At 53.1% G+C, this 24606-nt stretch overlaps 2 protein-coding genes across 2 annotated transcripts; one reads left to right on the forward strand and one right to left on the reverse strand.

Moving 5' to 3' along the window:
• The first annotated feature begins 27 nt into the window (after positions 1–27).
• tecpr1a (tectonin beta-propeller repeat containing 1a) lies at positions 28–18091 on the forward strand. The gene is made up of 25 exons (XM_088936771.1): positions 28–119; positions 1927–2159; positions 2661–2843; positions 3155–3277; positions 3871–3993; positions 4469–4643; positions 5023–5123; positions 5206–5307; positions 6859–7004; positions 7724–8190; positions 8869–9014; positions 9293–9448; positions 9900–10049; positions 10350–10507; positions 11030–11157; positions 11393–11495; positions 11592–11688; positions 11879–11958; positions 12182–12238; positions 12468–12642; positions 12828–12963; positions 13725–13817; positions 14210–14316; positions 15497–15616; positions 16025–18091. Exons 2-25 carry the CDS (start codon positions 1935–1937, stop codon positions 16184–16186), a joined length of 3513 nt encoding a protein of 1170 aa, XP_088792897.1. The 5' UTR covers positions 28–119; positions 1927–1934; the 3' UTR covers positions 16187–18091.
• A 216-nt stretch (positions 18092–18307) lies between these two features.
• Positions 18308–23737, reverse strand: bhlha15 (basic helix-loop-helix family, member a15). Its single transcript, XM_088936772.1, has 2 exons — positions 23672–23737; positions 18308–22127 (listed from the first exon to the last, which is right to left on the reverse strand). The coding sequence occupies exon 2, from the start codon at positions 21942–21944 to the stop codon at positions 21450–21452; it is 495 nt and encodes a 164-aa protein (XP_088792898.1). The 5' UTR covers positions 21945–22127; positions 23672–23737; the 3' UTR covers positions 18308–21449.
• Between the last annotated feature and the right edge of the window lie 869 nt (positions 23738–24606).

The following is a 24606-nucleotide window of genomic DNA, read 5'->3' on the forward strand; positions in this document are numbered from 1 at the left end:
GAAGCAGTCTGGTTGTGCGCTCTGATGTCAATAGCTTGTACCGTACTGTATCAGCAGGTGAGGGGGCTACTGCAACCTTATTAAAACCAGCTTTGCTCGTGTATGAAAGGCGAGAAAAGGTGAGTGCTGCTGCAGTGTAACGCGCATTGCTGTGATGCTCCATGTTTTTTTTTTATTCTTATCGATTTGTTTTTAACACCTGTTCGTTCCTCACCCGTGAAAGGTGGCGAGACGCGCAGGTGGACCGCCGGCTGGCCCTCTGCTCTTGACGAGCGTTGTTTAGGTGTGCCTTTCACGCGTTACACGAACCTGCTTCGGTATGGAGGCTGTATGACACTGGTGTTTGACAACTGATCGCTTTAGGGTTTAAAGGAGAAGCTCGTATCACGTAGAAGTAGAGGCTTTTTTGTAGTCAGAGGCCACATATCCCGTGTAGCCTCTCCCGTTTGTGCGTTTTATTACGTCTGTCATTTGTCATTGCGCCAAATGGTACTGCTAGGTGTTGTCATGCATGACGTCAGTAACATGATCGTTTTTCTAATTACCAGCGTTGTTGAAGAACTTGGTTGACAGTTGCATCCTTCCTCGCAAATTAAATTGTCTTTCTTGACTATACAGTGAAACACGTAAACCTAAAGTATTACCCGTATCGAACATAATTAGAATCGCACAGCACCGTCATGGTCGAACGATCACCCGCAGTCAATGAACAAGTTGCGAGAGCTCCGTTGAACAGATCGCAGTTCGCTGGGTTGCATCAAACTCTGAAATACGCAGCACAACTGGAGCGAATTTCAAATAACAGAATCCATCTGACTGTCCGTGCGTCCGCTGTACTGACACGGAGGGCTGTGCAGATCAATCACTGCCCGGGCTCTGCTCTATGTCTTTGCGTGGTTTTGAAGGCGCTGCGTGGTACAGAATCTGGTTTTCCCCGGTGGGAGTGTGGAACAAGCTGGCCAGTCGTGCTGTCCAAGGTCACACTGTAGCACCTTTCATGAAACAGCTGGAAGGGATCCTGGGATCAATGAGGTACTGAAAACCACTACAGCTAGACGAATGGCTGAATTGCCTCCTCTCGTTTGTGATCTGTTTTATGTCCTCTGACCTTGCTCCACACTATAAGAACAAGCACAAATCGCAAGAGGCTAGTTCGTCTAGCCAGGTCTGCAGCTGGCACCTAACATCCATCTCTTTCTTGAAAGAAGCCAGTATATCAGCTTCAAGAACATGGTTGGGTAGCTTGTTCCACACTCCCACAACCCTTTGGCTAAAGAAGTGCCTCCTGACATGATTGGAGGATGTCATAAAAATGCCCACTGCAATATAAACAGTTACTCTGCGCCTTTTAGTAATTGGTTAAATCAATCCCATCACCCTTGCGTGTTCCTGTCCAGACAGCTGGTCCCACCCTGTAGACTGGGGATGTCCTGATGAAAGTGGAGAGGAAGCCGAGCACCACAGTGGTCAGAGCTGTGTGAGGAAAGGATACGAGCTACACACCTGCACAGAGCAATTCCACATTGTTGCTGCTGTTCATAGGATCATATGTGTGCGAGAACACTGCCAAACAACCGAGGGGAAAATAACTTCGTCATATATTCATGAGATGAGTCAGGGGGTTTGAGATTTGGGGTTTTGTTCTTCTGTACTGTATTTTAAAAAAAAGCACAGCATGGCATGAATTGGTATTTGGCATCAAGGTCATATTGATCCTGAAGGCTGATCGGACTTTTCTTATTATTTTGAGTGAGAAATCACAGAGTCAGTATCTCAAATGTGGTTTCGCGCTGTGTTCTAACCTCTGATCTCGAAGTAAGGAAGCCTGGTGGATCGGTCCCAGTATATCTAGGTGCCTTCCCACGGGATTGGGCGGGTCGGGGGGCCCGTGCGTGGCGTTCCAGTGACGGCGCCTGTCTCCCGCAGGGCCTGCCATGCCGAGCTCCCTGCTGTGGGCGGTGGACGTGTTCGGCCGCGTGTTCCACCTGTCCACTGCGGGGCGCTGCTGGGAGCTGTGCAGGGACGTGCAGCTGGAGTTCAAGCGCGTCTCCGCGGCGCAGCAGTGCAGCTGGGGCATCGCCTGCGACCATCAGGTCTACCTGTACGTGCACTCCAGCGACGTGCCCATTCGCTACCAGGAGGAGACCTATGAGAACCAGGTAGCGCACGAGCACAGCAGAGGTGCATATTATAATTTGTCAGGTAACTGACCATGTATCAGAGAGGCTCAGCAAAGGCATCTGTATCACCGTTGCCATGCACAAAGAGTTGGGTACGGTCCCTTATGAATTCACTAGCCTAAGCTGACTACGTGAAGTGGTCTTGTAGTGCAGGGTGGAGTGTCCTCAGCTCACCCCGACTGGAGCCTTGGCTGCAGTACAGCCAAACAGCCACTAGGTGACACTATTGGACAGTGGAGGAGTTTGAAACGGGCTCTCTCAAGATGCTGTATGTGTGATGTTCTGCGCCTGTTCACAACAAAAACGGGATTTAACTGTTATATTTGGAAAAGGAAATTGAATCCCGATCCAGGGAGTAAAAGAACTCCACCCTGACTGTTGCGATCGTTGCTGTGGCTGTCTGGACATGTCGCTCATGACGTGTGACTCTGCCTTCCTCTCTGTCCTTGTGCTGGCGCCCGCGCTCCCGGGCCGCTCCAGCGCTGGAACCCTGTGGACGGGTTCTGCGACCGGCTGCTGCCCAGCGATCGCTGGCAGTGGAGCGACGCATCGGGCCTGCAGCACCAGCCCCTGGACGGGTTCCGGCCGCCCTCCGAGCACTGGGAGTGGGAGGCCGACTGGTTCGTGGACGAGAACTTCGGAGGAGAGCCCACCGAGAAGGCGGTGAGTGGGCCCGGGCACCCCGTGCCCCCTCTGTCCCCCTCCCCCGGCCCCCCGGCAGCGCAGGCTCAGGGCCTCTGCTCGGATCTCAAGCCCGAACGTCAGATCAGGACTGTGAAGGCATGGGGGTGTTTCTGTGCTGTTTCCCAGCCTAGGAAGAGAGATCTATAAAGGGTCTGTAAAATGTTTGAGCAGCGGCTGTTGCCTCTTGCTGGAGTGTGGTCTGTACTGCCGCAGGGCACACAGGAGTGACATCGCCAGTGATGGGCGTTCTCACCTCTGATCTCTTTCTTTGTCTTTGTTTTTTTCTCCAGGGCTGGACATACGCCATCGATTTCCCAGCCACCTACACAAAAGACAAGAAGTGGAACTCCTGCGTCCGGCGCCGGCGCTGGATCCGGTACAGGAGGTACAAGTCGGTGGACACCTGGGCCAAGGTGTGTTCACGCCCCCCTCCCCTGCCCTGTCTCTGGCCCTGCGCCTGACCGCCGGCTTGCTGTTCCAGCGCTGTTCTCGTGGGGCTTTTCCTGATGTGGTTACTATCCACGCTGACTACAGGTTTTGCTGGGGTCCAATGTTTTGGGGTTTTTTGCTTGTCCATTTCCCCCTACATCCAACAGGCACATTCGTCCTTCTGATGAGATGTAAAACCGAGGTCCTGACTCTCCGTGGTCAGTAAGAATCCCAGGGCGTTTCTCGAGAGTAGGGGTTTTACCCCAGCATCTCCTTGGCCTCTACCAATCACGGCCTCCTAATAATCCCCATCTCTGAACTGGCTTCATCACTGCTCTCCTCTCCACTGAGAGCTGGTGTGTGGGGAGCGGACTGGTGCTGCACACTGGTGGTGGTGGAGGGGATCCCCATTACCTGTAAAGAGCTTTGAGTGGAGTGTGTAGAACAGCACTATACAGGTGTATGGAAGTAAAATGGAAATGCTTGTGTGTGTTTAGCATGCTGTTGAATGCCTGTGCCGGGGCCGTGCTCGCGGTGTCATGCAGTGAAGGGTGACTCTGGGCTCTGTGCATTGCAGATCCCCTCGGAAGAGACCGGGCCTCTGCCAGACCCCTTCAATGACATCAGCTGCGGAGGCTGGGAGATCAGTGAGGAGCCGCAGGGGCGTCTCTCTCTGTGGGCCGTGTCCCTGCAGGGCAAGGTCAGTGCTCAGCGGTCAGCGGTCAGCTGGCGGTCATCAGCAGGACATCACCTCCCCAGACTGCACCTTCTGCCTACCACAATCCCATCGCAGTGAGCGGCACTTCTGCACAGCTCAAAACATGCCAGCTGCCAGAAGCCAAGCACAAGCTCTGCAGGCCGATAGCCTTCAGTGGGAAGATAGTGCTTAAGGAAAAAAACAGAATCAGCACTGTTGGATACAGCGCTGTGTGAAAGTTTTCCCTTCTCTTCCGCATCAGAGCATTCCAGTTAATCTCAGTGAATTTCTGAGAATCAATGGAAAGGATGCGGTAAGCAAGAGTGACCAGTAGAGGTCAGCAAAGCATCACACATGTACGTGGCTCTGCATGAGCTGCGCGGACCTCTGCTCTGACAAGTTTCAGACCCATTCTCACATGGGAAGACTGTGGCTTTGAGTGTCGCTGGTCACTTGTCATTGTTTTTTCTGTGCGCAGGTCTGGTTCAGGGATGGCATCTGCCACCTCAATCCCGAGGGCACCAGCTGGACAGAGGTCGTGACCCCTGGGGAAGTGGTGCAGATCAGCTGTGGGCCGGGGGATCTGGTGTGGGCGGTGCTCTGGGAGGGGCAGCTGCTGGTCAGGGAGGGCATCGGCAGGGACAACCCCAAAGGTGATTGTCAGGTCGTGAGCTTGACCTTGCGTGTTTCTGCAGGCTCACAGCTGTGTGTTTGCCCACTGTCTGCAAGTCTGTCTGAAAGGCTTGTTGTTGAACCCTGACAGAACAGCATTCTCTAATGAAGGCTGCCCCATCGGCCTTGAGTGTCATCTAGCTTCTGACCAGTTTTAGCTTGGCGATAAGTATTCTTCGTCTTCTTAGAATTTGAATGTTCTTAAAATAATTTAAACAAGGTCTACGTCCATGTATATTATAAAACCTAATAATTGTGATTCTGTACCACACTGGAGGGCTTTTCTACTGACCTTTTCTTTAAATCTTGTAGGTGGCTTTCAGAGAGCAAGACGTTTACTCCCTAAACTGTGTCTTCCAGGCAGCTCCTGGGTGACCGTGGATTCTCCCAGCCCGGAAGTGGGTGCTATTCATGTGTCCGTGGGCGTGAACGTTGTGTGGGCTGTGACCAAGGACCGCAAGGTAAGGACGCATCCAGTGAGCCCCGCCAGCCAGCCAGGAGACACTTCTCTGCACCGGCAAAGACTTGTCCTGTCCCCTGCAGGTGTGGTTCCGGCGCGGAGTGAACTCCCACAATCCCTGCGGCTCGGGCTGGATTGGCATGGTGGGAGAGATGGTGATGGTGAACGTGGGGCTCAATGACCAGGTGAGAGCCGGGAGCACAGGCCCGTGTCCTGCAGCAGTTCCCCTGGGCGAGACCAGGCCTCACGCCTGTTACTGTCAGCCCAGAGCAGAGGCTGACTAGACCAAAATACAGCTCCTACCCCATGAATGAAACCTCATTCCTAAAGATACAAAGCTCTCAGTATAGTTTTAATCAGCTCTGTCTCTCCCAGCTGTGCACTGTATTTTACAGCTGTGTTTCTCAGGTGTTTTCGTGTGGTTTCACCAGTAGACTAGAAGAGAAGAACAGAACAGGGCTCATTAACACTCCCCTCACAGGAAAGACTAGGAATTGGACTGGAGCAAGCGCTCCGATCTATAGAGCTGCATAGAGCTCAGGATTCCGGGAGACGGGTGTGTTGTTTTTTCTAGAGGAGGTGAAGAATTTGTGTGAAGTTTTTTAAGCTGAAGTCTCCCCGGTATGGGGCTGTCCGCTCTCCAGCCCTCGCCTCTCCTGGCCCGCTCAGTCTGCGCGGCCTCGGGTTACGCCTGGTGTGTATTTCTGCAGACCCTGTTGTTGAATTTCAGCCTTCAGACTTGCAAGCGCTGCAAACCCCCCCCCGAACCACACTGGTGCGTTTGTAACACGACCTGCGGCAGCGCAAGAATATACAGCTGGAATCCGCCTTCCCCCGCCATATGTATATGTATAGCATGCTCTGCGTCTGATCACAGGGGTCCAGCACCTCTGGGATCTGCTTTCTGGCTGTGTTTGCATTACATCTGATACAGCGGCAAAGCCCCCAGCCCGCAGCCCGCAGCCCCCAGCCCGCAGCCCCCAGCCCCCAGCCCCCAGCCCCGCAGCCCCCAGCCCCCAGCCCCCAGCCCCCAGCCCGCAGCCCGCAGCCCGCAGCCCCCAGCCCCCAGCCCCCAGCCCTGCAGCCCCCAGCCCGCAGCCCGCAGCCCCCAGCCCCCAGCCCCCAGCCCCCAGCCCCCAGCCCGCAGCCCGCAGCCCGCAGCCCGCAGCCCGCAGCCCGCAGCCCGCAGCCCGCAGCCCGCAGCCCCCAGCCCCCAGCCCCCAGCCCGCCTTCTGGTTGTCTTTTTATAACTGTGCCCTTACAAGTGTATGCACAAGCAGTACGTATGGTTGTGTGTTTACACGCATTCCACTTATCCACAACTCTCACGCACTGTAGTAATAGAACAGTTATGCTCCTGTCTGAAGCCGCTGTTCAGATCGGAGGTCTGCATGCTTTCTTATTTATGGTGCTTTCCAAAGTCATTTTAAGGGATTTTTAAACCCATCATTTCCGCGTGAAGTCAGTGCACAATTCTCGACACTCCAGTTTTAAGCAGATGTAGTAGAATTTCTCTGCCATCGAAAGGTTGCAATTAGCAAGTATGTGCGCTGGAGGCCGCTGTGTTACGCGTTGTGTAGCGTTCCCAGCACTGTTTCTGAATCAGTGGATGTCTAGAGGTCAGCAGTGTGAAATGGGGTGCTAAGGCTCTGGCTCTGGTGAGCGTGTGGGTTAGATGCCCACCTGCCCTTCCCTGCAGCTGAGCGCACCCCGGTGCCCTGCGGCTCTGCCCTCAGGTGTGGGGGATCGGCGGGGAGGATCGCGCGGTGTATTTCCGCCAGGGCGTCACGGCCAGCGAGCTCAGCGGGAAGACGTGGAAGGCGGTGACCGCGCCCCGGGATGGAGACAGGTCCCACTCCAGCAGTGCCAGCAGCCTGGCGAGGTGAGGGGGCCGTGCCCGGCCCGGAGCCCCTGGATCTGAACCCCCCCACACCCCCCACCCCTGGCAGAGTGAATTCCGCTCGGTGCCTGTGAACAGAGCGGCTTGAGAGTGGATTAGGTCACCTTTAAAACTGACTGCAATCCTCAGCACTTCCCTGGCCAAGATCCCTGAGCGTGTCCTTAGCTTCTCTCCCCAGCAGGTGGCAGCATTGAGATTGGAGGTGCCGGCAGCTGCTCACAATTTAAAGGGGTTTAACCACTGTTCACTCATCCCTACGATTCATTTGTAGAAAATAGAGAAAATTAATTGCAATTCTGAACACTGTCTGTTGGCTCCAGGCACACAGTGAAATATTTTACAGACATGTATTTTATATAGTGGGGTGGTAGGGTGGTGCAGAAACTGTGTGGCCCTGGGTTCAGTTCCAGACCTGGGGTGCTGTCTGTGTGGAGTTTGCATGTTCTCCCCATGTTCGTGTTGGTTTCCTACCTTGTGCCAAAGACACGCTGTTAGTTTAATTGGCTTCTAAGGAAATTGGCCCTGGTGTGAGTGTGTGTGCCCTGCGATGGACTGGCGTCCTGTCCAGGGGGTACCTGCCTTGTGCCTGATGCTTGCTGGGATAGGTTCCAGCTCCCCCGCGACCCTGAATTGGATCAAGCTGTTAGCGGATGGATCCACCTCTGTGCCTCATGCCTGTGAATGTTTCTCTTGCTCCAAAGTGCCGGCTGCTTCTTTGGCGGCGAGGTGAGGCTGCCGTCGCAGGGCTCGGGGACAAGCGAGGCCGAGGCCTCCCTGGAGGCGGAGAAGCTGGTCCAGCCTGCCTCCCCGGAGTGGGCCGAACCCGCCCAGAGCCACGTGCCCAAGGTGACGAGCGACAGCTTCATCTCCGAGCTGGTCTCCGACAAGGGGCGCCCTGAGGCCAGCCGGGACCCAGACTCCCCGCGCCAGGAGGCCAGCCGGGACCCTCAGTGGAGCAACGTGGACCTGGAGGAGGCACAGACGCACCTGGCCGCCGCCTCCGCCTCCGACGCGGCCGACAGCTCCAGCCTGTCCTCCATCACCACGTACAACCTGGGGCTGGAGGGGCCGTACGGGGCGGACGAGCACCCCCTGTGGGCCTGGGTGACGGCGGGGGGCTGCGCGGTGGACGCCCACACGCAGCTCAGCTGGTTCAGCTCCCCCGCAGGTGAGCACGGGGGCCCGCAGGCTCGTCCCGCAGGCTCGGCCTGGGCGGTCTCGCCATCGCGGGGCCGTCATTTTTCCAGCAGATGTTTGATTTAATTTCAGCGTCAGGGGAGGGTTTTGGACTCTAGGGTCAGTGGAGCGAATACAGTTCAGGTTAAATTAGAGCGAGAGATCGGTGATACAGGAGAGGAGGCCGCTTGGCTTCAGCTTGTTTCCAGTAGGGTCTCGCTTCAACAGCAGGGCTGGGCAGCGTGTTCAACAGCTGTCCCGGGGCTGGGCCTTCTCTGGATCTGGAGCAGCTGCAGGGCCGTTTTGCGGAGGATAATTGTTGTTTCATTTTAGTTTTCACATTTGTCCTGGAGGGTCTTCAACTTAAAAATCTACTGTGCTCTACGATGCATTTAAAACAGTCTCGTGTTTTGGGACCCACTCCTGTGAATCACGCCTGTGAATATCGTTCGGTGTTCATGTCTGCAGAAGAAGCCTTTTTTGCCCCTGATTAGGAACTCTGCAGAGCAGGAAGACCCACACTGTCAAGGAGTCCCCTAGCTTAGGCATGTGAGTGACTGTTCTAGTGCACCTAGAGACACCGTCTTCCTGCTTCATTCATTCAGCAGTGGTTTAGAATCGATATTGGAGCACTGGGCCCTTGTCACCATCTCGCCTCTCTGTCCCCCAGGGATGTCGTCTTCTGCGCAGTGCATGTCTCTGTCCATCACCCCTGCTCAGACTGCCGCCTGGCGCAAGCAGATCTTCGAGCAGCTCAGTGAGAGGTCGAAGAGAGAGATGGAGAATTTCCAGCACTATGAGCAAGCCATCGAGCAGGTAGGGGGAGGATGAGAGAGAAGAAAGGGGACAGCCGTTGTGTGATCTAGTGTGTCGGAGCTACACGCAGGGAAAGTAACTCGATAGCAACACAGACCGCTTTGGAGAGGCATTGTGGTTTCGAAAATGCAGAAAAGAATTTTTGTGATATGTGCACAGTTCACGTTTCAAAGACATTTTTGCTCAGAGCTCAGCAGGCAGAAGAATACTAACAGCACGTACCTGTGTCTGTGACTGTGGCATCAGCGCTGTTTCGGCTTCTCTGTCCCCCTGCCCAGTCTGTGTGGGTGAAGAAGGGCACCATGCAGTGGTGGAGGGACTGGAAGCCTCACAAGTGGGTGGACGTGCGCATCACTCTGGAGCAGTTCTCCAGCACCGACGGCAACAGAGACGGCATCCTCTTCGTCTACTACACCTTCAACGAGGAGAAGAAGGTGAGCGTGCCCGACCCGGCCCGACCCAGCCCAGTCCAGCTGGGACACATTTTCACACAGTGCTGTAGTGCTGGTTTAGTGGATCCTAGGTTGGCTGCTAGCCTGTGGCACCTTCTGTGTGGAGTTTGCATGATCCATCTAAATGGGTTTTCTCTGGGTTTCCTCCCATCTCCAAAAGACCCACTGGCTGGCTTGCTTGAGATGTCTGAATTGGCCCTGCGATACACTGGGGACCCGTCCAAGGTGTAGTCCCACCTTAGCCCGTTTTTTAGATCTGGGCCTCTTCTACCCTGGGCAGGAATGAGCTTCTTCCTGGAACCGGTCACCGGGGGTTCTTACTGGTACATCTGGTACTGTCCACGATGGCAGTAGCTGAGCCAGGTGTGGGTGCAAATCTGCAGGAAAGAACAGAAGAAGGCCTGAATTCCTCCTTGTTCCCGTATTCCCACAGTACCTCCATGTGTTCATAAATGAGGTGACAATCCTGGTGCCTGTCCAGAGCGACACCAAGCACACCTTCGCCATCTACACCGCGGAGAGGACCAGGCAGAGGTGGCCCATTCGGCTGGCTGCTCCCACCGAGCAGGAGATGCGTGACTGGGTGAGCCTGCGATTTCACCAGCTGGCTCAGACGCGTCAGTGCGTCTCGGGGTCCTGGGTCTCAGTGGATTTTGCTGGTCTTGATATGTAATATTTGCCTAAAGGAGATGGAGTTTGCCACGGCTGTGGGGTTGCTGTTATTCTGTGCTGAGACAGGCTGTGCGGTTTCATTCGGAATCTGAGCCGTTTAGGGGCGGTGGTCTCAGACTGTGAGAGCTGCTGGCCCGTACTCGTTAACTGTGTGCCCGGGGCTGGACGGTTCTTGTGCTGCTGCTGTGACTCCGGTCTCTGTGCTCTGCAGCTGGCCCTGCTGAGCAAGTCCTGCTGCGACTCCCGTGGGGTGCAAGGCCCCCCCTCGAAACAGGCCATCTGGTCCACCACCTGCAAGGGGGACGTCTTCGTCAGCGAGCCGTCGCCCAGCCTGGAGGCCTCGCCCTACCCCACGCCGTGCGACCAGATGTATGCCCTCGGTCCTGCTTCGTTTCCGTCGGGAGGTTTCAGGGTGCACAGAGAGTGTGGGGTGCACAGGAAGTGTGGGGTGGACAGGAAGTGAGGGGTACACAGGAAGTGAGCTTGGACAGGAAGTGTGGGGTACACAGGAAGTGAGCTTGGACAGGAAGTGTGGGGTACACAGGAAGTGAGCTTGCACAGGAAGTGTGGGGTACACAGGAAGTGCGGGTGCACAAGAAGTCATCCATGAATATTACCAGGCGTAATGGATATAACGAAGGAGACACCCACAGTTGTATATCAGTGAAAAAACAATCAAGAGGGAAAAAAGCTTTTTGTTTAGAAAGGTGGGGTTGCAGTGGATGGTCATGTAAAGATGAGCAACTCTACTGCCTGATTTTGAAATCCAGCAGGTTCATGGTGACCAGTACATTTGTGTTACTGGTGCATACTGTCTGCGTCCCCCACCTCGTGGGGTTTCCCATCACCGCTACAGCGCCTCAGGGGTCTCCCGTTTCTTCCGCTGCTCAGGTTGTGGCGACAGGTGGGGGGGCACCTGAGGCTGGTGGAGTGTAACAGCCTGGGCATTGTGTGGGGCATCGGGTACGACCACACCGCCTGGGTCCACACTGGCGGCTACGGGGGAGGCTTCTTTCAGGGTAAATATTTGCACTGCTCTTCCGTTCTTACAGCAGTGGGCGAAGGCATGCATTCGTGGTGCTTTTCGCTTAAAAAACTGCAGGAACACATTGTCAGCGTATTTGCAAAAACCAAGTGGCGTTAATACCATAGTTTTCTTACCTTATAAAGGTCAGGCTCCCCCCAGAGAGCTTGGAATAAAGCAGATCATTCCCAGCACCACAGAGAAGCTCAAAATATTATATCTGTCTCCAGGGCTTCTCAGCAGCACAGACAATATCCACACCCAGACTGATATCAAAAGTGTTTATATCTACGAAAACCAGCGCTGGAATCCAGTGACTGGCTACAGTAGCAGGTGAGGCGGCTTGCCTTTCGTATCATAAACGAATGATGTGACAGTCTGCGCGGCTCTTGGCCCTGGGTGACTTGTGGAGTGGGTTGTTCCCCGCAGAGGCCTGCCCACGGACAGGTACATGTGGAGTGACGCGTCGGGCTTGCAGGAGTGCACCAAAGACAACACCAAGCCTCCGTCTCCCCAGTGGGCGTGGGTGAGTGGCTTTCGATTCCGACGTCTCGGGTAAGAGTTCGATAGTGGCTTCCGTAACGCGAGGCCGCGCCACAGCCCGATCGCACTGCCTCCAGGGGCCTGGAGTTTCCAGCTGTGGAGAAGGACTTGGTCCCCGGGGTCTCTCTGTCTCTCATCAAGCTCTTTCCTGTCCCTGGACTGCTCCCTGCCAGGTGTCTGAGTGGACCATCGACTACGGCGTTCCTGGCGGGACAGACCGGGAGGGCTGGCAGTACGCCGCGGATTTCCCAGCGTAGGTAGCACCTGCTTTGCACCTTTCATACCCGTCCAGTGACTGCCCCTGCCTCTGAAAACAACACTTCGCATTGAAATCCCAAATGTTCAGGTTTTAGCAAAGCTAGAAATAGTTGGAAGTGAAGAGTCAACAAATTTGGGAGTCATAAAGGTGTCGTGCTTGATAGTGTGCATTGTGTCTGTGTTCTTTAAGCTTGTTTTCTTTGCTCCTTGCTGTCTAGGACCTTTCATGGATACAAAACCATGAAGGACTTTGTGAGACGCAGGCGATGGGCAAGGTGAGTCCAGCAAGTTTCCTGCTTCCTGCTGTTGTCATCTGTCCCTGCTGCACCCTGGGAGATTCATTACTCCCTGTGACATCCCGACGTGTCGCTGCGCCGGTATCAGGCCGAGACTCGAGACCTTCCCCTCTCTCTCTCCGAGAAGACCAAGCCCGATCCACTCAACACGCGAGATCAAAGGTGTCAGAACTGCGGTCTGGTTAACTTCTTGTCTTGTCCGCGGCAGGAAGTGTAAGATCACGACGACGGGCCCCTGGAAGGAAGTCCCGCCCCTCCCGCTGTGGGACGTCACCCTCCTGCCCTGCTCGTCCCAGGGCGGCGCGGAGCAGGTCTCGCTCTGGGCGATCAGCAACAAGGGCGATGTCCTGTGCCGCCTCGGCGTCACCCCGCAGAACGCAGCGGTGAGTCCGCCCTCTCCCTCCCCGCGTGTCCCACAGAACTCCCACTCGTTTCTGAGCGGCTGTGCGTTCCCAGCACTCCCCTCCAGCAGGCCGGGACCCCGGCGGTGCCGGGAAATGTCTCGTATGCAGAGGCGCTGGTCTGTCCGTGTCCTGCGATTTCTATTCTGGCGTGTCTCCTGTCGCAGGGAACCTCCTGGCTTCACGTGGGCACAGATCAGCCTTTCAAGTCCATCTCGGTGGGCGGAGGCTACCAGGTGTGGGCCATCGCCAGGGACGGGTCCGCTTTCTACCGCGGCTCGGTGTCTGCTCAGAACCCTGCGGGTAAGAGGGGCCGGGGGGAGAGAGCCAGAGAGCCCTGCTACAGCGGAGGTGGCCAGGGGTCGGGGGGGCTTTCAGCGGCACTCTGTTTTTTTTAAAAATTGAGGATCACTGTTTTGTTTTTGTTATTTATCCCCCCGATTCGGAATCGCCGGTTGTGTTTTGTTTTTTTATTCCTCTCGGCTCGTCATGCCTGCAAACCCTTGATCCCGCCCACCTCCAGGCCACACCCTTGATCCCACCCACCTCCAGGCCACACCCTTGATCCCACCCACCTCAAGGCCACACCCATACGACAGGCACTGCAGCCACGTACCAGAGGCTCTGATTGGAGGAGAGGTGCGTCTCTCACTAGTGGCACCCAGGAGGCTGAGGGGTCACTGTGTCGCTTGGAGTCATGATAGCCCAGACAGCCTCATCCCTCCCTATTTTCCAGGACTGGCTGACCATTGGTCTTTTTCCAAGAAAGAGAGCCCTGCCCTCTTCCACAGAGTTTATACAAACAGTTTGGCCTAATGATCCCTACCTACAGCTGTACTCTGTTGTTGAGCTGACAGTCGCCATTTTGGCTCAGTGACTTGCTTCCCAGGTGAGCCAAAATGGCAGCTTCCTACGGAAGCCTCCCAGGGACATCTCGGCTGCACAGTCCACTCAGGCATGAGGGTAGACTCCCTCATAACAGCCTCGCGTTTTGTTTGCCTTCTTTATTGCTTCCCCTCCTCGTCTGGCAGACGGAAATGATTCTCGTTTGGCTGCGTTTGCAGGGGACTGCTGGTACCATATCCCCCCCCCGGCCCGGCAGAAGCTGAAGCAGGTGTCAGTGGGGCGCACGTCGGTGTACACCGTGGACGAGAACGGTAAGAAGGGCCTCTCGCACAGCCTCGAGTTAACTCCGGGTAATGGCCAGCCGCTCTAGGTGCTGTTTTTGCAAGGGATCAAGGCCTGTAGAATACCTGTGACACAGTGTGGAGAGCAATCACGCCTCCCTCTGCAGGAGCAGCGCGGGATACATCCTGCTTCGCCGGAACATCGGGAGCGAGCGGCACCGGATTGCACAGCGGTGTGCTCGGCTTCCTGCCCGGAGTCACCCTGGGCGCTTTGGCGCTCTGGTTTGTTTCTAGAGCAGAAGCACGACTGTGTACTGCAGATAAAAGCCTGTGAGGGCGGTTTCAGGGCATTGCGTGACGGCCAGCCCGCCTTACTTACCCCTGACTTGCCTCCGCTTGCCTGTTGTGCCCCTGCCCTGCAGGTAACCTGTGGTACAGGCAGGGCCTGACCCCCAGTTACCCCCAGGGCTCGTCATGGGAGCACATCTCCAACAACGTGCGCAAGGTCTCCGTGGGACCCCTGGACCAGGTGAGGCCTGCGGCGGGGGGGGCGCTGGCTTTGGGATGGGGCTGCCGGCTTGGCTGTCTGGTCCCCTTGCAGATCTGCTCCAGAGAAATTCACTGACGGTACAGCTGCCCCTTTCAGGGGAGAGAAGCGCACGCTGAGATTGTGGTCATGCTCTGCTTAGCTTAGAAAGCTACGAAAATTGACCTACTGCTTTCTGAAAGCCAGGCATTACTGGGAAAGAGATTCTGTAGGTGGAGCAAGGGCTGAGTATGTGGGAGCCGTGATCAACATTGAGCCGATCTGCCAGACTCTCCGCCCTTCAGTTTGGCTTGCACTGTTTGTCTTTGCTCCGGTTTGCTAAGCCTGGTAGGTTTTCCACGCCACAGTGTAACGAGGAAGCAGAAAAGGTCATGGTTAAACATTCCCAGTCCCGTTTCCACTGATTAAACTCGATTCCGGGGAGAGTATGTCCTGCCCTGCTCTTGAAGGAAAAACAAACAAAGAAAATAAGTCCGGTTAAAAAGAAAGGAGCAGGTCTGCTGCCGGAGCCACCGCAGAGTTGTGGGCTGTGCTCATCCCTGCTACATGTACAGGACACTGGGAATCACCTGCAGGCGTCCTCTGTAAGGCAGCTAGCACAGCCCTGTAGTTCCTTCTGTCTCGATGGCAAATGACTGTGGTTTTTCATTGTGTGGAAATGTATTTTAGAAGTTCCTTCATCTTCAACTTAATCTCTTTTATTGTGTAACTTTTCTAAAATGGATATCAAACAGATCAAGTCTTTTTTTCTTTAAAAAAACGCTTTTTTTTGGCAAAAGCAGCACTGTGCGTCGATGAGCTTTTTCTGCATTTGTCTTCATCAGTGTCAGATTTTGGCCTTGTTTTTTTTCCTCGCTGATTGTTGGCACTGGAGCTGTTCCTGGCTTGCGAACCCCCTGAGCTCAGCTGTCAGAGCCGCAGCCCAGGCCTCTCAGGAGCGAGCGCTGGCTCTCATATCACCGTGCTGATAGTGCTGTCTCAGCTGGCTTGCGATCCTGGGAATGTTTCTAGGAAGTACAGGTGAAGGTCCCTGTCAGAGGAAGAGATACAGACACGTGGCCTCCTTCCTTCTCTCTTCGTGAGAAAAGACCAGCTGGCCATATTTCGTTAGCGAGTCCGACCTGCACTGACCCTGCTCGGCTTTGTGTTTTCTAACTTCCAGGTCTGGATAATCGCGGACAAAGTTCAAGGCAGCCACAGCCTGAGCTGCGGTACCGTCTGTCACCGGGTTGGGGTCCAGCCTATGGAGCCTAAGGGCCAGTCGTGGGACTATGGGATTGGAGTAAGTCTACACCGAGAGGAGCAGGAGCAGTGCTGAAAAAGCGTTAGGACAGAGTCGAGCAACTGTGGACATTCCCCTTTTCAGAGACAAGACACAAGTTGGTTTGTGTCTAGATCCAGTGTCCTGAGCACAAAGTGAACAATACAGGGTTGGAGGAAGAGGGTGTGGGGGAGGAGCTGGCACGACTGCAGGAGAAGTACCCTCATCACTATACGGGGGCATTAGGACCCCCACAGACCGCAGGGTGAGCGCCCCCTACAGGTCCCACTAACACTAACCTTAGCTCTCCCAGGAGTCTCCCCTCCAAGTACTGGCCAGGCTCTCGCTGCTGAGCTCCAGCAGGCTGCCGGGTGCGAGCGGCAGGGTGGCAGATGCAATGTCATGTTCTGGGTGTGCTCTGTCCTCCAGGGCGGGTGGGACCACATTTCGGTGAGGGGGAACTCCCAGGATGCTCCGAGGATCGTCATCCCTTCGGCAGCGCAGGCTGCTGCAGGCAGGCCCGGCGGGAACAGGGCCCGGCTGCGGGTGAAGGAGCAGGAGGAAATGAACGGAAACGCAGTCAGCTGCTAGCCAGCAGCCTGTCTCAGTATTGTAGCTCTTAGTCTGTGCAGCTCGAGGTAACACCCCTCTCCCCTCTCCCCTCTTTCCCTGGGTACCAGACATCTTCTGCCGGTGATGTTCTGTTGCTCCTGACAGATCCCTGTCCTTCTGATCCTATCCTGCCCTCTGTCCTTATACCCTCCTTTCCCAATTTCTCTTCTTGCCCAAGACTTTTTTATGGTTTTATTTGTTGAGTTTCTGTTTTTACCTTTTCCCTCACAGAGAGACTGAAATAACTTTTAAAAAGTTGTGCGAACCCCATCGTTTGCTGTCGAGATCAGTTTTTTTTCTCTGGCTGAAGTTAGCCTTGTGTTTATTTATTGACGTTGTTTTGTTTGCTTTGAGAGAGCGTGCTGTTGTCTGTCCCTTTGGAAACTACGGGGTGTCTGTCAGTCGAACCTTTAGACTCACAACAGTGTGGTGCCAGAATCCATGTAGCAACATTTCAGGTAGCTCGGGTTTAAGACAGCCAGCTCTGTTCACACTCCAGTGATGAAATACGTCTGCAGTTTCCTGACAATCAAACTGAGGGCAGGAACACATTTTTAAAGAATCACTTTGAGTTTTGGTTTTTAAATAGGAGGGTGGGATTTTTTTATGTTCTTTTCTAAATTCTAAATGTGATGCCTAACAGAGCCCAGCTGTACAACTACCAGATGAGTCGGCACATCAGGGAAAAAGAGACTAAACATTTTGCTGTACATTCCTGTGGACTTCACCTCTGACAAGGTCTGCGCCCGTTGACCTCCTCCTTCAGGTGCAGCGCAGTCGTGATTTCCAGATCCCACAGCCTTTTCTTCCTCCTCCAGAGTGAGTTACTACCTACTCCTTTTCCACAATGCATTTTTGTCCAGGTCACACACCCCCCCCCCCCGGCTGTGGGGAACAGGCAGCAGAATCAACTGTCACGTTAGCTTTTCACATAAAAAAAAAAAACGAGCAAATATTTGTATGGAAAACGGAACAGGGTGTCAGTGCAGCTGGTTCGGAAGATGTGGTTACCTGTATTCCCCGCAGTGCTTGCACTGGGCACTACACATGGAACTGAAAGAAGAACAAGGCTAGACCTGGTGTAGCAGCAGGGATACCCCTTTCTCTATCTCAGGAACTCCACTCACCGCACCGCAAGTCTGAGTGGGCTGATCCAGAACTACGTGTGTTTGTGGAGAGACAAACGGAGTCTGTGTGTTCGAAGGGTTTTTAAAGACGAAGACTTGAGAGTTTATTTTCATTTTTAATGCGTTTTTTGTCTTAATTAATTACATTAAGACTACAGTTCCCCAAAAGCACTTTAGTATCATCGATGCAAGGGATAAAATAACTTAAGTTTGCTTCAAACACATGCACATAGAAGTTAAATTTAGGAAAGTCAAAATCCTGCATTTCAGACATTAACCAAAATATTCCAAGAAAGAAAATGCCTCTCCATCGTTAGGTGTCTGTTTCAGAGAGAGCTAGTTAAGTTCAAATATAAAATCACATGAGATAGCGTGAGAATTTTAAAGGTGGATGTGCAACTTTATACAATATACTGTATTTTAAAGATGTGGTTACCAAGTACCACTGCTTGTAAGCACTGATGCATCTATAGTGAGCTCGGGGCGGACAGTGGAATTCCGACTGCATTTCGGTTACTGTACATAAGATTGTTTCATAGCGATATCTGTTGCATTCCAATTAATGGTACCATGAGCTTGGTTCCCCTTGTGGTTCTGTTTGTAAGCTAAAACAAGTCAGACTGGTTTTCAGACTGTTAACACTAAAGAGAAGAATCGGATACAGCACACTGATGTATGCTGGTGCTGTAATATGTGCACAGACTGTCCCCAGGAACCTGCATGGATAATATGTACTTAATAAATGTTTTGTTTAAGCCGTGGGTCTTGCTGTGGTCTCTGAGTGTTCAGTCCCAGCAGAGGCTTCTGAGTGGCTTGCAGACAAAATGTACAGGAGCCATTGTAAAAGCTGTCTGTGATCTCATGATCACCCAGGACATTTACTTACACCAAGCAGGACAGCAAGCTGAGTAATATATGCAAATTGTGGATACTATTTTTTTGTTCTGCAAAAAACAACTGCCGGTAACCAAAAACATTTGATCAATTTTTATTTTACAGTATTTCACCATGTAAATGCCAAAAGATGTACACAAAACATTTAAAATAAATGGCACAGGTTAATTCACTAATATTTTAGGGTTTCGTAGGCTTGTTATGAATTCCATTCAAATACTGTTTTTATTTTCTAGCGTTTGCCTTAGAGGTCTTATCGGGAGTGTCCATGATTAGCCCAGCATGGTATCTTGGCAGAGACAACTGTAACTTAACTCATTTACATGAAGCTATTTAAACAGGGTTTAGAACCTTGACTGCTCGTGACAGTGGTTCTTCAGACATGGTGATCTGTGTGTGGAAATCATTCAGGATCATTTTAGCACAACAAAATCGTCTACATCGTGATTACATACAAGTACAGAGAGAGAGAGAAAGCAGTCACATAATGTAAGTCTTTAAAAGCTTTTCAATATTAAACATCCCGTCTTTAGACCATTTTATACACTCCAAAATTTATCTAGCAATTCCAGAAACCCACATATACTACAGATAGATAGCTCTGATGGCTCCAGAATACAAGGCTTAAAGACTATAACATGGATTTTTAAATAAATTACCATTGTTTCATTCGGGTATGATGACGTGTGCTAAAATCAGTCCATCCTGCTTCTTCGCTGAATTAAGATCATCTACCTTGAAGCAGTACTCCATGCTTGCCTTCAAAGGACTAACGTTTTTCACTCGTGTGCCAGAACCACTGCTAACAGCCGGAAAAACACCCCCTAAAAAAGCAAGAAACAGCACTGTGACCTAGAACACCAGCCCAAGAAAAAGCACTGTGACCTAGAACACTGACCCAAGGAACAGCACAGTGACCTAGAACTGGCCTATAAAATGGACAGTTTAAAAGGCACAAACATCTTAAGATCTATAAAAATGCACACATATGTACAACACTCCACTGGAATGGTGAATTCCATAAATACAGTGACCTAATAGTCCAAAACCGATTTCACTCAACTTGCATTTAATACTTACAGGAAAATTATTAAAATGCAGAAATTGGTTAATTTGAGTTACAGAACACATCCTACTTTCTGGGTCTGTGTCACCCAGTGAAAGCCAGTTAAGGTAAATACACAAGCCTAAGCAACATATAACAAAACGTGCTGAGAGATTCCAGTGAACGTGTTTTCATTGCACCTGAGATCGTCACGGCCTAAATGAGCTAAAGTGGTGCAACTGATCAGGTTTTCAATGGCTGATAACTTAAAGAAACCTTCACCATGCAGTCAGCAATTTACAAGAAAATCATTTCAGATGCATAGAGCATCTCTGAAAGCTCTGGAACTAATAGATGTTTAAAGAAGAGTCCATTAAAAACACTTATAACAGGTTTTCACAGCTGTGATTCAATTAGTGGCTGTCAGATCTCCTTCAGATCATCCCAGATGCCTGCTGCTTTAAAGATGTTGACAAATTAAAAACTTAGTTGGCGTGGTGTTTTTTTTTTTCCTCTTTTGGAAACCACTAGCTTGTACTTTTGATAGGACAAGGAAAACGAGCTCTAAGTGGTAAAGCATTTCTAAAGCTTTACAAATAACTGCATCAGATCAACATTCTTCAAATCTGTGGAGAGTTTTGACAAAAATACATTCACATTTGAAATCATTTGTCGACAGAAGAGCAGGATATCTTCATTCACAAGTACAAAAGGACCAAAGACATCCACAGTCATCCCCACACCAGCAGACACACACGAAAACTACAGGGAAGTGTGCTTAAAAAAAAAGAGAACAGGCACCTCTTTACACACAAGGTGGTGGGGGTGTGGAACAAGCTCCCCAGCCATGTTTGGGAAGCTGATACACTGACTTATTTCAAGAAACAGAGATAATATTTTATCTCCTGTAGCTCCTCAGATCAATTCGTTACTAACCAACAAACTAGATGGCTAGATGGGCAGGGGCTCGTGTTTGAACCTTCTCATATTCTTCTGAATTGGCAGTTTTACTGAGATTTTCATACCATGGGTAAACATTAGCACAGCAATTTGAGAGGAAGAAAGAGGAGTCATTTAGATAAATAGCTACATTTTCTTTCCCTTTACATTTGGAAATGGCCTTTTCCGATGCTGAAAACCTTTCTCCAGATCTGTCCAGTGTTAATTCAAACTGCACACTGGCGGCAGTTCGGCTGTTGAAAGAACCAGAAATATTTCGCCAACTGGAGTGACGATGCAGTGACACACCTACACAGGATTCTCACCCACCCGCAACTCAGAAGCCTGCTATGCAGAGTTAATGTTCAAACCGGGAAGATAAAAAAAAAACTATTTGAATGCATTTTCATTAAAAGATATAACATTGGCAGCAGCACCCTGTTTTGAATTTTGATATTAAACAGGTCAATCAGCTTCCAGATCTATACATTTACATAATTTCTCTTTGGGTGAATTCAGCGGGACGCAAGCTGAAGGGTGTTTTTCTGCGGTCATTCGAGGACTGGCGTATTGAGGCCCTGCAAGCCCTCAGGTACAGGCTCATTACGGACTCAATGGAAATTCCTCCCGTTCGTTACACAGAACTGGAGAACACAGGCGCAGCGCCTGTCACACTGGGCCGGGGCGGTGTGTGAGAGCTCAGGGATACGCGTTTCAGAGGAATAAAAACACAAACACGGATCAGCAGGGCTTCCTGTTCTCACATGTAGCTACCAGCACCAAGCAAGCGTCTCTCTGAAAGATGAGTCTTTCTGCGGTAGGAATCTCCTCCCTGATGCAATCATGTACAACGATGCGACGTTTACAAAGCAGATATTTATAATCACGTTTTTGTGCCGATTCTTCCCCCACGTGCGGCTCCTCACCCAGAGCCAGACGACAGCACACGCGGCAGGAATGTTTCAGGTCCATTCAAAAAACAACAAAGAGAAGAAATATCTGTGAGAGCCAGATGTCACTCAGGGGAGCACTTGTCCTCCAGGGGATGTCTGGGCCACCCCGTTGTCGGCCGGCGGTCCCGCCTCTGCACACGCTCGTCTGCGTTAACGAGGGGCAGGCCGGGGGGTTCCAGGAGGCCTCAGTGTCGGGGTGCCGGGCAGTCAGAGCCACAGCCACAGCGGCGGGCGAGGGGCTCTGTCTGGCCTCTGGAGTGCGGTCTCGGCCCGGCCCGGCCCGGCTAGCTGCCCTGGCTGAAGCTGCGGATCTGGGAGAGGTACCGGGCCAGGCTCTCCTCGCCCTGCAGCCGGCGGGCCGGGCCGGGGTGGGCCGGGGCCTCGGCGGGGGCCCGGCAGCCGCCCGACATGCCCAGCACGATGGCGGTGAGGGAGCGGATGTAGTTGCGGGCCAGCGTGAGCGTCTCGATCTTGGACAGCTTCTTCTCGGCCTTGACGTGGGGGATGGCCTCCCGCAGGGCCTGGAAGGCGTTGTTGAGCTTGTGCATCCGCTGGCGCTCGCGCTCGTTGCTCTCCAGCCGCCGTACGTGGCGCTCCTTGGTGCTGGCGTGGGGCCGGCGCCGCCGGGGGCCCCCCGCGGGGCCTGGCTCCCCGCCGGGCCGGCGCCGCGGGGCCCGCAGGCGCAGCGAGGCCTCCGACCCCTCCGGCTCGCTGGACACGGGCTCGGGCTCCGCGTGAGGCCGGTGGCCGCGCTTCGCCGCCTTGCCTTTCGACTTCATGCTGCGCCCCCTGCTGGCGGCCGCTGGACCTGCCTCGGCTGAGCCTGGCACCGACCGGGGCCGGGAGGCAGCCGCGGGCCTGGGACGGGCAGGCGGAGACGACCGCGACGGAAAGGGCAGCTTCTTCCCAGGCGGTGGGGCGCACGGAGACCCCTGCCCTGAGCGAGCAGGTGGACTGGGATTCTACAGAGCAAGACAGAAGGGAAACACGGAGGAACTGGAGGAGTTAAAAAGAAGCGTCTGACTCCGTTACATCAGGAGGAGGACGAGTGGGAGGAGCCCAGGGGGCCCGTCCAGCTCACGCAGTGCCCGTCTCTCTGTCTCCCCACTGGGGACAGGCGCCCCGAACCCTAGACCCCAGCAGCAGGAGCAGCCAGTCACGGCCAGGCCCAACCTGCGGGCCGCGTGTCTCTGGGGGACAGGCGTCAACCAGAGCGCCTTGAAAAACAACCCCAGCGCGCGTGGGAACGTGCAAACTCCACGCAGACAGGGGCCCTCAGTGGGATCTGAACTCCATCATCGAAACTGTGAGGCCGGGATGCAGAGTGGAAAAAAACCGGTCGTGGATACGAGGTCTAACCGTTACTTACAATCCAGACCAGGCAGCCAATCCAGGAGTTCAGAGGTGCCATTTTTTTACATCCCAGGACAGGGAGGATTCACTAATGAATCAATTAGCCTTTCCTCTGGTCTGGCCACTAAAGAGCTGCTTGCTACACACTGCAGGTTGTAGCTAGTAAGCCTTTCGTTATGGTCTGGTTTCATAAAAGGCAAAGGCCCCTGATAAACTACATTTACATCTGCGACAGACGGTTCATCTCTGAGGCACGATGGAGATCAACTCAAATTCCCCTGCAGCAGCAATGACAGGGTGTTAAAAACAGAGCAGTTCGTGGCAAAATGGACACGTTTCCCTCCCTTCCTCCAGAAGCCCGTTCGTGAAAAAGCTCTTAATGCTGGATTAGTGCTCTGAAACTCCAGGGCACCAGGTGTGTTGACTGCCTGACCTGCTCCCAGGCGCGTCGTTATCTGGAAAAGGTGTTTGACTTTACCCCAGCGATCAGCGGCGTTTAAAAAAAATCACCCAGCGACATAATTCAATTATGAAGTTATAAATCCATCTAACTTGATAACGGAGCATTCAAGGTGGTTTGCGTGCTAATTTCGTGCGTCCACGTAGCAGCCCGTTCCTGAACCGCGACAGGGCAGCGGGCGGCGAGCGGGCGTGACGCTGGATTTACCTAAGAGCTCAGCTCCTGCGTCCATCCTACACTGGAGAAACGGTAAAGACCGCAAGACTGCGGAGGCCAGACGGGACGTCTCCTGAACCCCCCTCACAGGTACACACAAACATCCAAAAGAGACCAAATCGAAACAGAAAAATATTTCACTCTCCCCGTTAGCCTCGATCTGGCCAGCACTCCGATTAACATTTTCCCGAAGACAAGAAAACAAAACAGCCAGACCTTTAGGACAGCGCCAGGCGAACACCTGGCATTTCTCAGCTCATATCCTGTTCTCTAGGCGACGTATTGTGCCTTATGCTTTTTTAAATTAATAATTGTTTAATCAATAATTAGAATCATAACTACTATATCTACATAAAACGTAACGAAAAGTAGAAAGCTAGGGAGGCACTATTCTGTCATTTCCCCCCAGCTTGAGGGCGGATAGACACACCGCCGTGGAGTTTTCTCCTGCTTTGCGAGGCCAGTTCGTGGACTTACCTGGCGGACAGCGCGCAGGTGAGCTCAGGTGTCCCAGCGCGCAGGCGAGCGGCTCGGAGCGCCGGCAGCCGGGGACGACTAGCGGCACGCGCCGCGCCGCCGCCACCTGTGGCTCCGGCTTGTACACGTCGCGCTCGCGGCGGGCCAATCAGGCGGCGGCGCTCGCGGGGCTGCTCGTGCAGGCGTCGGCGGCGCGCGGTGGCTACTGCGTCACAGCGAGAGCGAGAAGGAAATGAAGGACAGCTGAAGACTTCACGGCCGAAACGTTGTGCTTTCGCTCTTCTCTTTTCAGCAGGGAATAAACCTATCACTTGTGCCCTTGCAGACTGCGCATGCTGACGCAGCTCCCCACCTGTACTACGGAAATAAAGGACGATTCTTTTTTTTTGTGCTATTTTAAAGTGTTACTTGAAACCTTTAGGCAAAGTGTAGGTGCAGAGCAGGAGTTCTGACCTGAAACCGACGCATCCTGGCACGTTTCAAGGCCTAAAACTTCAAAGTGGGAAATAAAAAAACCAAACAAAAACAGCTTCTCCCGCAAACCCAGTCCACAGTCCACGACACGCGTGCTCGGCTGAGGGTGCTGGAGTACAGGCGCGCGTGCAGACCGGCAGGGCGGCGCAAGGCGAGACGAGAGGAGGCCACGGCCGCAGAGCTGGGGAAGGCGCACAGTACCCTCCTCCTCCTCCTCCTCCTCCGCTGGGTCTTCCCCGTCTGCGGGCCAGGAGGAAGCCGGAGTATAGAGGGGGGTCTCCCTCCAAGCTCACCCGGCCTTTAAAAACCAAGCAGGGCTTTGGGATCGTACAGTATTTGCATATTTAGAGAAAATCAATTGTTTGTTTTTTCTCCATTTGCCTTTCTGTTGCCACAAGTCGGGGAATTTTGCATTTCCAACTTGATTTCAATAGCCGTTCTACCAGTTATATTGCTTCTAT

This window comes from Atractosteus spatula, chromosome 18 (assembly GCF_055471065.1).
Source record: "Atractosteus spatula isolate fAtrSpa1 chromosome 18, fAtrSpa1.hap1, whole genome shotgun sequence".
Classification (NCBI taxonomy): domain Eukaryota; kingdom Metazoa; phylum Chordata; class Actinopteri; order Semionotiformes; family Lepisosteidae; genus Atractosteus; species Atractosteus spatula.

What these genes read in the sequence shown, in the direction of transcription:
- tecpr1a (XM_088936771.1), top strand. Translation starts at nt 1,935, where the DNA reads ATGCCGAGCTCCCTGCTGTGGGCGGTGGACGTGTTCGGCCGCGTGTTC. An exon ending in GAGAGCCCACCGAGAAGGCG is followed by an intron (nt 2,844 to 3,154) that starts GTGAGTGGGCCC and finishes TTTTTTCTCCAG; the next exon opens with GGCTGGACATACGCCATCGA. An exon ending in CCTTCAACGAGGAGAAGAAG is followed by an intron (nt 9,449 to 9,899) that starts GTGAGCGTGCCC and finishes GTATTCCCACAG; the next exon opens with TACCTCCATGTGTTCATAAA.
- bhlha15 (XM_088936772.1), bottom strand. Translation starts at nt 21,944, where the DNA reads ATGAAGTCGAAAGGCAAGGCGGCGAAGCGCGGCCACCGGCCTCACGCG.